Source organism: Mustela putorius, unplaced genomic scaffold, assembly GCF_011764305.1.
Source record: "Mustela putorius furo isolate JIRA1106 unplaced genomic scaffold, ASM1176430v1.1 tig00003845_pilon_pilon_pilon, whole genome shotgun sequence".
NCBI classification, from domain to species: Eukaryota; Metazoa; Chordata; class Mammalia; order Carnivora; family Mustelidae; genus Mustela; species Mustela putorius.
This window is the reverse complement of record NW_025421998.1, coordinates 91,619,823-91,635,765: the sequence shown is the minus strand read 5'-3', so window position 1 is coordinate 91,635,765 and position 15,943 is coordinate 91,619,823. Positions and strand designations below refer to the sequence as shown.

General features: G+C 36.7%; 1 protein-coding gene across 4 annotated transcripts in view; it reads right to left on the bottom strand.

The window, feature by feature from the left end:
- The window catches only part of TRIM24 (tripartite motif containing 24), a 95,802-nt gene that overhangs the window by 51,011 nt on the left and 28,848 nt on the right, over window positions 1–15,943 (bottom strand). For all 4 annotated transcript variants that reach the window (XM_013050010.2, XM_045063019.1, XM_045063020.1 and 1 more), the window contains exons 2-3: window positions 8,648–8,766; window positions 394–541 (exon numbers count right to left, since the gene is read on the bottom strand). In XM_013050010.2, the coding sequence (XP_012905464.2) occupies window positions 394–541; window positions 8,648–8,766 (267 nt within the window). The remainder of the gene's footprint in view (window positions 1–393; window positions 542–8,647; window positions 8,767–15,943) is intronic.

Here is a 15,943-nt window from a genome sequence, read left to right as displayed (position 1 = left end):
ACATATCAAATATCATGAACCAGGTTTACCACAACAATATCAGAGGGGAAAGAGTTATAAAACTTTGGTTAAGCCCACCTCTTGTCACCTTAGAATCAAGACAAGTGAAGTTTAAAAAGCATTTTTTTTTCATTTGCTATACATTTACACCAAATTCAAGCATTTCCAGAAGAGGGGGTTGGGAGTATGGATGTAAGGCAGAAAGATTCTCTATCTATTCATATTTAACAATATTTTTAAGTCTCCAAAGTTCAGTTACAATACAGACCTCCTTGTACTAAAAAAACAAGAGTGTATTTAATGCTTACAATTGTATCAAAACAAAGTCAGTAGAGGAAGAGAAAGAAGAGTGGGATGGAAAGAGACAAAAAGAGATTAAAACCAATTTAGTACCTGGAGATACCTCCTCCTTCTGTCTCACAGTGTGGTCTTTCGTGAACTTCACTCTTTGATGAGCTCGGATGCAGGTCTTGCAGAGCCACTCAACACATTCTACACAAAACCCATTAGCTTCTGCATTGTCCTCACAGCTTGTACACACCTATAAGAGAAATAAGTCACATTAAGTTTTAAGAAAAAGGAAAAGGTGGTCAATTAATCATATAAAAATGATATACAAATCATACTTGCTCTATCACAGTTATCTTAACAGTTTGTATAAATTTAAACTGACATGTTTTAAATTATAAGCATATGAAATGGAAATATGGCATTGTCCTTCACTCAATGGATCAAATACTCCAGACACAATGCTAAGTGCTGAGGATTAACAATGTGGAAAAGCAAATGTGGTTCCTGCTCTTATGATACCAGGAGTCTCACAGATGGGAGTGTGGGTTCATATCCCCATTCCACACTTACTAGCTGGGTAGTCTTGGTCAGGTTACTTAGAATGCTCATCTTTAAAGTGCGGTTAGTAACAGATTTTGTTGAGTAGTGCTGAGATGAAATGTGAGGCACACAAACATTAGTGGAAGAATTACACCAATACGTAATTACAAACTGAGAAATGCTATAAGGGAAAAGTATGAGAAGCTATAAAAGTGCATGATAGGGGAAACTGATCTCATTTTAATGGGGCTGGAGTGTTGGAGAAAGCAGAGATTACCCAGGCAAGGCTTTCTCTAAGGAGGTCATATTAATACTAAGATATGAAAGTTGAGTCATCAATTACTGATGAAAAGACTTCTAGGCAGAGAGAACACCATGTACAAAAGCCTCTGGCAAGAAGAGTACAGCAGGTTCAAAGAACTGACAGAAAGTATGACTGAAGTGCAGAGATCAAGGAAAGACTGGCAAGAGAAGCAGCTAGGGACAAGGCTGGCAGAGGGGCCGGATCAAGCACGATCACATGGCCATTTGGGTCCTTGTCTGAAGAAGTCTTCTAAAAGCTTTTTAGTAAGTGACATGGCCATACTTGCAGTTTTAAAAAATCACTGTCACTGTAATATAGAGAACAGATTATAAAAGGGGCAAGTACTTTCTGCGGAGACAAGAGGTTTTTTCCAGTGGTTTAGGTGGAAATGGGAATGAATGAGGAAGACTGATGGTAAAACTGGTTCAGAGGATGCCCTGGATATGGGGGGTGAAGGAGGGACAGCTCCTCTGTTGCCAGTGTGTGTAACTGTGCAGAGGGTGGCACTCTTCTCTGAGAAAAGATATTAAAGTTACATGTAAGCAGTCCTCATGTTATCTTCCGTAGCTTGGGGGGGGGGTCCCCCTCAGTTAGCACTTTATGGTAGCCAAATTCCAAATACCTAGATAACATTTTCATTAATTCAAACACTGCCTTTTCTCAGCTCTTATCAGCTAACGTTTCTAACATTATTGACTCCTACTTCCTACTTCTGATTCCTTGATACCTCCAGATCCTCTTATCTCCCTGATTGCCCTCCGGATACCAACCCCACCTTCCTCCTCCAATTCTGTACATTTTTGCTAGATCTGGGGATTGTCTTGTCCATACTCCCTTAGCTTCAACTATCTTGTCTTTAAGGATATCACCTAAAATTTAATCTCCACACTATGCTACAAGAAAGAATACAGTATCTATAGTATATGAGGTAAAATGAAAAAGGTAAAGTGGACAAGCGTATCATGCTACTGCTCTTCTAAGAAAGATGGAGATAGGTGAAATAACATTTGCTAATATTTCTTAAATAATATAAAATTACTTAAAATTATATGTAAAATATTTTAAATGAAAGAATAAAGGAAAATAAATAGTTACCTATAGGGTAGAGAAGAAATAAGGTATAAGGGTAGATTAAACAGCAAAAGAAGTTCGAGTTCTCTCAACACACTGTGTTTTATGGATTTTACTTTAGAACTATAGGAATGTTTTATATGTAGTCCTACAAATTTAAATTAAAAAAGTTAAATCCCTAAAAACCAAAAGCAAGTGAAACAAATGAATATGCCTATCAAGTGGGTGGCTTAACTTCAAAGAATTATTTATTTCAAGTAACTTCGAAATATTACAGTCTATGTTAACTGGAATTTATATAAAAACTTGGAAAAAATTATGATTTGATTCACTATCTCCAGTACATACATGCAGTGATTACTGTCTTCCTTGCTTTCTATTTTGACAGAAACAGCACTATAATTTCTACTTTCAGTCCCAACTCTATTCTTCCTTACTCTGACTCTGCAAACCGTATTTATGCTTTATGACCTGGTTCCACATTAGATTCTAACAACAGATGGTGCTGGGGGGAGACTGCAATGCCAGAGGGAAGAAGGTACTTCATCTTAGTTGTCTTGCTATCTGCTTGCATTTTCTGTGAACATCATGCCAATCAATGCTACTTCACCCTGGGAGCAGCACTTAGCTCTAGTTTGCAGTTTTTCCAATCCTCATGGAATCAGCTTTGGAGATAATGACACCACAGGCCTACTCCCGCTCCTCCTAGGTCTGCAATCCCAAGGCCAAACACTCAGACACCAATATGGGACAAACAGCACTGCCTCTCTTCAGATGTTTGAGCTGATGTTCCACAAGACCCTTCCTCTAACTTTGCCTAATTTCAACCTTTTCTCTTTGTTCTCTGAGCTGCATCTTTATAGTTGCCATATGATACTTTAAGTATTTTTTTACTTATCCTTTCAGTAAACAAGTTTATATCTAGTTAATTCTTAAGAATTAAGATGGCTCCTGATTATACCAAAACTGATGATATACCCTATAACGTAATTATATATATTTGGAGAAAATAAATAATTATGTCAATGTAATTACGAACTAAAATTTCCAATGTCAGACAAGTGAGATAAACATAAAATTTAAAAAGTAAGATCTACAAATCTAAATTGGACTTATAAATATCAATATATACTTGTGGTGTATTTGCTTTTTCCTTCCTAGACAGTTGCTGCTTGTATATTATCAACAATTAGGCACCCATTACCTCATACAGAAGCATATTTTAACTTTGGAGAGTGCACTATTGAGCCAAATGAAATCTACTTCTCTTCTTAAAGTCTTCTAGCTACTGGAATCTTAGAGATAGATGTTACATCCTCCCTCAGTAACTTCTCATGAGCATCCAGTCAGGCTTTCAGTTTGCTTAGGGGTGGAACACAGCCACATTTAATAATCACAGATTTGATCCTCTCTGCTGAATTTGAATTTTCAGCAGATCCACAACTCTCCTGATAACTGAGCGGGTTATCAGTCTTCTTCGGTGCTATTCAAATGACAGGGCAGGGAAGGGAAGGGAAAAGGGGAGCCTTCTGTGATCCTCAGCAGGGTCAAGATAGAGCCTCAAAGACTTGCTGCACTGGAGATGATCCTGGTCATCTTACGGGATGGCCCAGAAGGCACGGCTACAACCCTAATTTCTCACATACTCTGTAGCATACCAGGTCAAGTTATCTGTTTGGTGGAAATATAACAGGAACAAAACATGACAGTTAGACATTTGGTATCCTACAGATCAAATATCTATATACTGAATTTTTACGCTATCATCTGGTGGTTCTGTCACGAGGGGGATGCAGTTTCAGGGTTCTTTTGATGTAGAGAATAGCCATTTGCTGCCTGAGGTTTTGGGATCATTTCTCACATTTTTTGCTCCAGAAATTTGTTCACTTGGTAAACACATTTTGACCATTAATACTAAACTTGGTTGCTTTTCTGTTACAAATCTGCACCCATTATTTTTCTAAAATCCTAGCCTTCTTAAAAACACTAGTTTCCTTACTAAGGTTAATAGTTTTCTATCACTTGTATTCTGTTTATCCCTTTCCCTGACACTTAATAAAGATTTCAAAGATTCGGGGCGCCTGGGTGGCTCAGTGGGTTAAAGCCTCTGCCTTCAGCTCAGGTCATGATCCCAGGGTCCTGGGATCAAGCCCGGCATCGGGCTCTCTGCTCAGCGGGGAGCCTGCTTCCTCCTCTCTCTCTGCCTGCTTCTCTGCCTACTTGTGATCTCTGTCTGTCAAATAAATAAATAAAATCTTTAAAAAAAAAAAGATTTCAAAGATTCTATTATAATAATTCCACGTGTTTGAGGTTGATGAGCTGCTTCTTTTTTTTTTTTTTAAAGATTTTACTTATTTGACACAAAGAGAAAGAAAGAGAGCGTGCTCAAGCAGAGGGAGTGGCAGGCAGAGGGAGAGGGAAAAGCAGGGTCACCGCAAAGTAGGGGCAGCCCAATATAGGATTTGATCCTAGGACTCTGGGATCATGACCGGAGCTGAAGACAGTCGCTTAACCAACTGAGCCACCCAGATACCTGGCTGATGAGCTTCTTAATAAAAAGATGCCTTAGAGAGGAATCCTGCCTGAGCCCCAAGAGATACTATGTGGCCTAAATTCAAGATCAAGACAGATGGACTTGTTTATTCTTTTTTATTCAAGTGTAATTAACATAGTGTTATATTAGTTTCAGGTGTATAATTTTAGGATTTGAAAATTCTATATATCATGCAGTGTTCAACACAGTAAGTGGAGTCACTCTCTTTTTTGAATAAAGAGTGTTTGCTAAATCATTCTCCTGCAAGGCCTAGAAAAATGACCAAACCAATGGTGATGAGTAACCCCACACGTATACTGTGGTCTCCAGATACCATATCCGACCAAAAGGAACCAAAACATCTAACAATACGTCAAAACAGAAGGCAGGGGAGACAGCAGTGATGACTGCGATTGTATCAGAATGACTCAGGAATCAATGTGAGGCTCCTGTTGCCAAGATGGCACAAGTGGAGCATCAATAACAACAATTACTGTAACACATTTTATGTTAAAAATCCATGAATTTGGGGTGCCTGGGTGGCTCAGTGGGTTAAGCCTCTGCCTTCAGCTCAGGTTATGATCTCAGGGCTTGAGCCCTGCATCGAGCTCTCTGCTCGGCGGCGAGCCTGCTTCCTCCTCTCTCTCTCCTCTCTCTCTGCCTGTCTCTCTGCCTACTTCTGATCTGTCCAAAAAAAAAAAAAAAAAAAAAAAAAAAAAAAAATCCATGAATTCATGATACACACACATACACCACTTATTAGTCAACATCTGAAGAATGCTAAGAAACTAAGTGACTACTAAAAATTAGCAACTAAAGGAAAAGAAGTGTTTAACCTACCTTTCCTTTATAACAAAGAATAATGAAGGAAGCCAGTTAAGAAATATAGGGGCATGACAGAATGAGACTGTCATAATTTTCCAAGGCTGTAATGTAACATGGGAGCATGGCAATGGTCATTAATGGCCACTGACATCAGGAAAAAGAAAGACAACCAAACTCCTATGCCTCCACACAGACATATGGATCAAAAGTATTCTCTCACCCAATGGAACCTGAAACTAAACCTGCCTCTACATTTTTACTGCCAATGTACACAAAATACAGGAGACAGAAGAATGTTAAATAACTTTACAAAGATGGCCAGCAAAAGGCAGAATAAGGCTAACTGTATAGGATTAACACCAAGTTTATCTATCAAATGTTGAAAAGGGAGGAAAAAGAAAGCCAGCGAAGTAAAGGGATAATTTGAGATTAAAAGATAGGGTTGAGACTAATCAACCAAATGCACTGTGTAGGCCTTACTGGATCCTTACAAAAGCAAACCACTGTTTTAAAAAAAGAAACCACAATTAGAGCATTATCACTGGATTTTTGATGATATTAAGGAATTACTGTAAATTTCTTTTACAGATGAAAATACGGTGGTTATGTTTATAAAAAAAATATTTTTCTATAGGAGTACTGAAAGATTTATGGATTAGATGATATAATGCCTGGGAATAACTTCAACTTAATATAGTGTGTGTCTGTGGGCGCGGAGGGAGTGTCAGGTTAAACATAAAACGAGTTTACGACTATTAAGTGAGGTAATGTATATGGGAGTCCGTTATGTGAAACCGTCCCTTTTCCTCTAATGCTTAAACTTATCTGTAATGAGAATTTTTCTTCAGCTATAAAATATCCTGAGTTCTAGTTTGAATATAGGTGACACTACTTTAATCTTATAGGTAAACTCAATCATATTCAAAACCAATTCTCTATCTACTTTGCTACCTCCTTTCTCTCTGTGAAAAGCACCAACGTCCTGTTAGTGAGGTCCCTCTCACCTCCATACCCAAGCAGGTATATCAAACCTTCCCCTCTCCTTACTGCTACCAGGCTAATTCAACTCAGCTCTCAGTCTCTCTCTCTCTCTCTTTTTTTTTTTTTTTTTTTAAGATTTTATCTATTTATTTGACAGAGAGAGAGAAAGAGAGAAAGTTAGGCAGAGAGTAGGCAGGCAGAGAGAGAGAGAGAGAGGGAAGCAGGCTCTCTGCTGAACAGAGAGCCAGGGCTCGATCCTAAGACCTTAAGATCATGACCTGAGTAGAAGGCAGAGGCTTAACCCACTGAGCTACCCAGGCGCCCCTCTCATTACCTCTTGCCTAGTGCTTCCTTCATCCACCATTATCATCTCTCTTGTCTTCATTCCCAAATATTCCTCCAATTACCCTATTCCTGAACCATGTTTAACAACCTTCCTATCCTCACTTATCTAAAATGAAGATGTCAATTTGAACTATCTCTAATTTATAACTTTTTCCTATTATGTTTTATGGAAAAAACAGAGTAAACTTACAAAAACTGATTATACAGAGTCATAAAGCAGCCTCTTAAATTTGTCCTTTAGTTTAGAATCCCTTCAATACTCATCTCTTATCACCATCAATTCATAGAGGATCTGAACTCCATCCTGTTAATGATTTATGCTGCTTTGCTTTTGAATTTTCTGGATTGAGCACTCAGACACACTGCTAGAGTTCATCTGATGAAGCATAATGAGTGAGTGATATGACCAACAAAGTATATCTAGTATAAATATAATCACATATGAAGCAAAGTGACCTGACACTCTAGAAGACAAAAAAATCACTGGTATTCACAGGGAAACTTTCAGAGGTGTTAAGTACTTGACACTGTAGCTCACATAAATAATTATATTTTCATGCTTTAAAACCAGTTTCACAACTAGAAAGTTTATTCCCTGCACCAAGCCCTGTTTTGACCTCTGATGAACTATGGATATTTTTGAAACAAAAGCAGTATTTAAAGAAAAAATTTTTTTTGAGGGAGAGAGCAAGCAAACCCATGTGTGCATAACGGAAGGGGGTAAGGGCAGATGGAGAGGGAAAGAGAGAGAATCCCAAGCAGCCTCCTTGCCCAGACGAGACTCAATAACACAACCATGAGATGATGACCCGAGCCGTAAGAAAGAGATGGCTGCCTAACCAGCTGAGCTACCCAGGTGCCCCCCAAAAGGGATATTTTAGTTAGTAATGGCTATATTCATTTTAAGTGAACCCTAAATTCCCTCAGTTCCCTCATGAAATAAAAAATTGAAAATGAAAAGTATGGAAACTTTGCTATGTGATTCCTTAAGTGTCATAAACATTACCTTTTCAATTTTTACATGTTAGGTTAATGAACATTTTTTTTCCATTGTCAGATTCTGTTCCTTCACAGATACTATGCTCCAACTTTAAGGAAATGCCTAGAAAAATCATCAATGAATCACGATTCAAAAGTACACTAATACACTACACTTTAGTGTACACTACAGAATTAAATCATAGCTCACCTCCACCAGAGCACTATAATTCACCCACCAGCGACTGGCCATTTAGATTTAAAGGGGCAATAGAAATGTTCTATGTGTGGGTTATGGAATGATACATATGTTTCATATGTATCATTATAGAGTTCATTTAGAATCAAATGAATTTAGATTTAAAGGGGCAATAAAAATGTTCTATGTGTGGGTTATGGAATGATACATATGTTTCATATGTATCATTATAGAGTTCATCATTAAAACAGAAAAAAATGAAAAAGGTTGGGCTTGAAATTAAAAAAAACCCGTCAATACACAGTAAAGTTACAAAAAAAAAAGAGATACTGTCAAGTATAGAATAGTGGTTTTCTCTCTGAAGGGATAGGGAAGGTGGGGGTACAAACAAGGCTTCTGAATTGGCACTATTTTATTCATTAAGATGAATTATTCATTACTCTATTACCTTTTAAAATATTACATAATTGGACAGACATAATGGTCAAAGTCAGACACCTTTTATTTTAGAGTCCTTCAACAATCCAGGCCACCTCATTAAGAAGAAGCAAAATGTTTAAGACTTAATTAGTACACTTACCTGATTAGACTTTTCTACTGTACTGCTGGGAACCTCAGTAGTGTCCTTCACAAAAAAATTATCTATGATGTGTCTCTCTGCACATTCTTGGCTGCAAACTGGACATCGAATGACTCCAACTGGGGAAAACAAAATTGTGTTCTAAGTTTTTTTGGTTTGCACAGCATAATGATTTGATTGATTGTATGTAACTGCAAAATGACCACCACAGTAAGTTTCGTTAACATCTGTCACCATGCACATTTATAAAAGCTTTCTTCTTGTGGTAAGATTTTCAAGATCCACTCTTCTAGTTACTTTCAAATATGCAATACAGCATAAGTACAGTCACCAGGCTGTGCATTACAACCCAATGATTTACTCATTTTATAACTGGAAATCTGTACCTCTTCATTCTTTGACCCTCTTCATTCTTTCACCCACCCATGACCCTTTACACCTCAGACAACCACCAATTTGTTCTCTATATCCATGAGCTCTCATCCCAAGTTTTAATACAAATACGGTAAACACCAAACAAGCACGTCTCATTCCAACTGTAACTGGGTTCTTTTATAATGCCCACTTTCTTCAAAGTCATATCTATTATTACTTAATACAAAACAATCCAGTTTATATACATATATGGATTATATGTATACACATATGTACACATATAGACATATCCCACACCTAGTTTATTTAATAATGAATAAAAGTTCATTATTTTCAATGAGATGACCCTCTAATAACCCCATGGGCTACTCTCTTATCGGTTAGCAACTCCCCTTGGCAGTGGTTTTCAAAATCTCGTGTGGAGTTTTTAAAAAGGGACTTCCAAATTTTTTTGGACCTACAGAATCAGGATTTCTGAAAGGAGAGTACAAACCTACTTGTTTTACCTAAAATCTCCATGTGAGATTAAGAAACACCATTGTGTTTTCTTTAACAAGGGCAAATATGTGTCTTGGTGGGGGAGAATAATCTTTCATAGTGCTTCGTAAAACAGTAAGTAATAACTAATTAATGAATTAAAATCTAAATTGATTAAAATTTTAAAAATCTAATATTCACTTGATGCTGTAATTTCTACCAAGGAGACTGTGATAAAGTTCCCAGGTACATTTTTTTGTAAAATGAAATGCATAAGAATGAGTATAAAGTAATCCAAAGGTCAATTTCATTTGTATATATAAGCAAAAAACAAATTTTTTAAATTAAAGAATCTATTTTACAACAATAACAAAAATATACCAAGTACTCGGAAATAATTGCTTTAAATATATAAGGTCACTGTGGAGAAAAATGTTAAGTTGTATTTAGAAATATTAAAATATATCTAAGTAAAGAAAAACCTGTTCACGATGGTAAAAGATACCAATTCTTCCCAAATGCATCTATAGATTCAATGCAATTTTAATAATCCTAACAGGAATTTCAACAAGCTGGGGGGATATGCCTACCAAGTAAAGGACTTATTCTAAAGCTATGGTAATTAAAATGGTGTAAAATTTATTTAAGGATAAAAAAAAGTGTAACAGAATACACATACACAATACCAGAAACAGGCTCATATGTAAGTACATTTTATACAGGATAGATGTGACATTAGGGATCAATGCGAAAAGGGATGAACTTTTCAGGGTGCTATAGTTCTCCAAAGTGGGAGGGGGAAGAATTAGACCGCTACCCAGTTAAAAATAATAGTTCTTTCAAAAGATTAAGGACATTGTAACTTTCCAAAGAAATATAAGAGAACATCTGTATAACCTTAGAGCGGGAATAAATTTCTAAAGAAACAAAAACTGAGATATTAAGGGAAAGATTAATGAACTTGATTTCATTTACAATCAGAACTACAGCTAGTCAAAAGATTACCATGAAGAAAGTAACAAGACAATGCCCAACCTGGGAAAGATATACCTAATATGTGCTACTAACAATGAATTAATAACAACAATCTGCAAAGTATGTGACAAAGCATTTCACAAAAGAGTAAGATTGAATAAACATATTTTTCCTTATCAGCTAAAACCTCTGGGTGTTCTATACAAAACAACCATAAGAAGACTGAAAGAGAGATTGTCTATACAAAACAATCATAAGAAGACTAGCTAGAGTCCTCAGGACCCAAAGAGTGACACAGTGATGAGTTCACTGGATTTTCTTTTAGCCTCATATATTCCAAAGTAGGCAGTCATGAAATCACCATCCTATGTACATCAACAGGTATAAACAAACAAAAAAATCCCACAGAAACCTGCTCCTCTTTATCCAAAGGACCAGGAAATGGGCAGCTCACCAAGACAAAACTTCTAGACAATAACTGCTCTGCTCCAGCCAAACACAACAGATAAAATTGTGCTCTTTTTCCCACGAGCAAAGGTCCAGTGGGAAGCCTAGACTTCCACCCTGGCTAAGAAGAAACCAAGTACCCCCAACCACACACTGCTGTGTCTGTCAGAGAAGACTGGTAGGGAGCTGTGGCTTTCATCCTTACTGGGTGCTAATTTGGCCCCCTGCAGTATTAGTGGAGATCATGGGAAGAGCCTGAATTTTGCCCCTCCAGGACAGTAATGCAGTACTCCTCTACCTCTGTGCTGGGTTGGTGTTAGAAAAAGACTAGTGGATAGTCAGAACTTTTACTACTGCCTACCAGTAACCTCTGTCCCCACTCCTTCCATACGTCAATGAAGAACAATGGGAAGTGTTGAACAGACACCCATGCCCCTATTACCAAGGGAGGTATCAAGATGTAACAAGAGACTTCAACACCATCCACCAGTAGTAAGGAGGAGGCCCTCCTCTTCCAGATGTTAAGAGAGGCAGCATAAGAAACACGGACTACTCAATTTCAATCTTAAAGGAGACAGAAAATAATAAATATAAGAGCAGAGACTAATGGAATTGATAACTGAAGTCAATCAAACAAAAAGCTGGTTATTTGAAAAGGCCAATAAAGTTAACAAACCTTCAGCAAGACTGAAGATGGCAAAGGAGAAGACACAATTTACCAAAGAATTAAAAAAAGGGAATAGCACTACAGATGATGCAGGTATCAAAAGGATAATAGAGGAATACTAACACTTGTCACAGAAATTTAACAATGCAAGTAAAACAGATTACTCAAAAAGTACAAACTACTATGACTTACCCAGTTTTGAAAAGCCATTTGGAAATTGGCTCTGAACAAACCGAAACACTTAGGTGTAAATATAGCAAAACCTGTATTGAACTTATATGCCGAAAACTATAAAATGCTGATGAGAACAAGCAGAAATCATATAATAAATGGAGAAACACAGAGCGTTCATGGATAGAGATAATTAGTGTAGTAAAGATGCCAATTCTCCTTAATGTGAGCTGTGGTTTTTACACAATTCCTAATATCCCAGCAACATTTTTTTGTAGATATAGACAAGATTTTTAAATTTATATAGAAAAGCAAATGTATAATAGTAGCTAAGTCAATACTGAAAACAAGAAAGAGGAACTATTCTATCTAATTTCAAGATATTACATAGCTACTATAATCAAGAATGTCTGTTACTGATTAAGAGATAGACAAAGATGAATAAAACAGGACAACTGAAATAGATCCACACAAGTAGGGCCAATTCATTTTTGACAGATGTGTAAAAGCATCTTAGCACTCAAAGTACAAAATGCTGAGGAGAGATATACTGTGTTCATGGATTAGAAGATTCACTGCAGTAAAGATGTCAATTCTCTCCAAACTGACCTACAGACCTGTATATTCCTATCAAAATCCTAAACAAGTAAGTATATACTTTTTAAGTATAGACAATGTTATTACAATATTTACGTGGAAAAGGAAAAAAACTAAAAGAGCAAAGATCTGAGAAACGATTCATATCTCCCATATATAAAGAACCCTCAAACCTCAACAATGAAAACAACAAACATTCCATTAGAAAATGGGCAAAACACATGAAAAGTATCATTCTGAGTAAAAGAGCTAATTTCAAAAGGCCACTTATGAATGATTCCATTTACATAACATTCTCAAAATAAGACTGCAGAGATGGAAAATAATTAGTGCTTTGCCTGAATTTAGGGATGGAGTATGGGGAAAGGAAAGGGTAGATATGACTACAAAGAGAGCTTTGGTGATGATGGAATAAAACAAGAATGCTAGTATCTTGATTGTGATGATGGATATATGAATCTACACATGTGATAAAATGGTAAAGAACTATAGGCACTATTTTATCAGTGCTAATTTTCTTGTTTTGATTTGTACTAGTTACAGAAGATGTAATCATTGGGAAAAACTGGGTACCTTAGATCTCTCTGTAAATTCCCATCAACCTATTTTTATTTATTTCAAAATAAAAAGTAAAAAACAAAACAGAACAAAAACACCCTAAAATGAACTAACATTTCTTCAGTGTTCTCCTTATATGTACTGCATTATCCTCATAAAGATGAGGAAACAGATCAGAAACTCCAGCTAATCTGATCAAGGTCACACATCATTGGAATTATGATTTGAACCCTTGGCTGACTGACCCAAGTGCAGGCTCTGTACTGCTATACTTTACAAGTATGTTTAGAAAACCATGGGTTAAAAGATCATGTCATTTTGACAGATAGGATATTAGTCCATGAATTAATCCCTGGCATAGTGCTCAGTAAGTATTTGGTAAATGATAAACTCCTTTAATAATACATATACCATATGATTCACAATTCCAACACTGAGAAACTCTTATACTTCAGCATGAGAAGGTATGTTCAAGAATGTTCATCATAGCATTTCTTATAAAAGCTCACAACTGGAAACAATCCAATGTCCATCAACAGTAGAAACAAAATACTGTGATATATTTGAATAATAAAATACTTTACAGCAATGAAATCAATCCACTTAACCTACAGATATCAACATGACTGAATCCCCAAAAAATATTGAGTGAAGAAAGGAAGTCCTAGAAGAATACTGACCATTTAAGTTAAAAAATCCAATACAATCCAAATAAAATATTAAATAGGAAAGCATACATAGATAATGAACTATAAAAAGCCAAGGGAATGATTAGCACACAAGTTGGAGAGTGGCTAGGCCTAGGAAAGAGAGAAGCAGCAGCTCCTCTCCAGTACTAACTTCAAACTATCCATTGTTCCTGAACTAAATTGTTTCCAAGGCCTAAAAGCAAGGGGAGATGAATGGGTGCAAATGAGACCAGAGGCCCAGTGAAAGACCTGCTGGCTTTTGTCAGAGCTCTCTTCTAACGCTAGACTAGTTACTAGATGTCTAGTAATCCTCTAGCAAATCAATAAATCCCCATCTTACAGATCAGAAAACTGGCCACCATCACTTGCCCAGGATCATAAAACTACTAAGTGGCAAATGTGGGATTTGAATCCTGCCTAATGACACATCTTGTACACATTCTACATGGAACTCATTTAAATAAAAAGAGATAGAATATGGAGTTTAAAACAATATAGAACTAGGTTGTTCCTTTTACTGATTGCTCTATAACCCTTAAATCCTTTTGAGCTTCTATTTCCTCTTCTGTAAAACAACAGTAAATTATAATGGTGACCATATTGAGAGTCTGCTGTGTTCCAGTTATTGTGCTAAATGCTTCACACTCTTTAGCACAAATATGAGGCAGGACTGTAATAAGGATTATATGAATAAATGTACAAAAAGGGCCTACTGATGTCAGGCTGATAAACCTGTGCATTACAAACTTTGTGCCTTCCAACTAAAACCAGGTACTAAGGGATACCTTCTGAAAGGGTCAGCATGACCTCATTTGTCTGATTCCCTCAAACTATGCTCTACTAATGCTATATATGATTTCAGAGCCATAAATGCACCTCTACCTAAAAGTTACAACAGGAAAACAAATACATAAATAAAAGTAACAAAAGGGAATAAATGTTGGGTGTATCTTAAATTTGTGTCTCCACCCAAACTTCATTCTAAGCTCACAATTATGAGTATAAGAAAAACCAGACATTGCATATCATAGGGTAAACAGCTGACACCTATATGAAGGAAGTGATTCCTTTGACACACTGTTCTGGGAAGACTGGGAATAATGTGAAAACAATTCACATCCCATTTTGGAATGGGAAAAATTGAAATCCAAAAGACAAGCAGGAAGTCAACTTTATAATTAAAAGAAAGAATAAAACAAATGGATCTCATAAATGCTATAAATTGCTTCTCTTAGCTGATACCAGAAGTAAGAATATGGAGAATGTCCTGGGAAGAAGCTAAATGAGGAAATCACCTATTTATTGAAATAATACTTCAGTATTATATTTTTCTGCATTTTAAAGGAAAAGGACTATTGGAGTTATATGTTCATTATCTAAATGTAAATTTCTATGCTAAATGAAATCATGAAACATGGATAACTATAAGGTTATAAAACAGGAGTCACAGGATTATACACTTATGAAATTATTCACTTACAAAAGCAGGTAGAATTAAAATGAACCTACTGGTATTATTCTTTTTTCTACAAATTAAATGTTTACAGCTTTTGGGTTCTGGAGATATGAATATTATCTGCTATCTCCTTTTTGTGAAGTTTTAGTTTCTAAACCTAAGCATAATGCAGAGCTTCTGTTTTGACATTAAGTACTAAGAATGACTGGCAATTCTGACTACTCATCTCCACAAAAGAGACATATGTGGATTTAAAGTCTCTTATTAAACACTGTGGATCAGAGACACAAGTGAGTTGAATGATAGGACCATGCAATGGATCACCACCAATCAGGAATCTATAGTTCAACATCCACTGGAGTTCTAAAAAGTAGAGATCTAGGGACGCCTGGGTGGCTCAGTTGATTAAGCCGCTGCCTTCAGCTCAGGTCATGATGCCAGGGTCCTTAGATGGAGTCCTGCATCGGGCTCCTTGCTCAGTGAGGAGCATGCTTCTCTCTCTGCCTCTTCTTGCCACTTTGACTGCTTGTGTTCTCTCTCTCTCTCTCTCCCTGACAAATAAATAAAAATCTATTTAAAAAAAAATTTTTTTAAAGATTTTATTTATTTGACAAACAGCGATCACAAGTAGGCAGAGAGGCAGGCAGAGAGAGAGGAAGGGAAGAAGCAGGCTCCCCGCTGAGCAGAAAAAGCCCGATGCGGGGCTCAATCCCAGGACTCTGGGATCATGACCTGAGCCAAAGGCAGAGGCCCAACCCACTGAGCCACCCAGACGCCCCTAAATAAAAATCTATTAAAAAAAAAAAAAAAAAGGTAGAGGATCTATACCGTACAAAATAATGCTCTGTCCATGGTGCTATCAATACCACTGATGGCTTCCTACT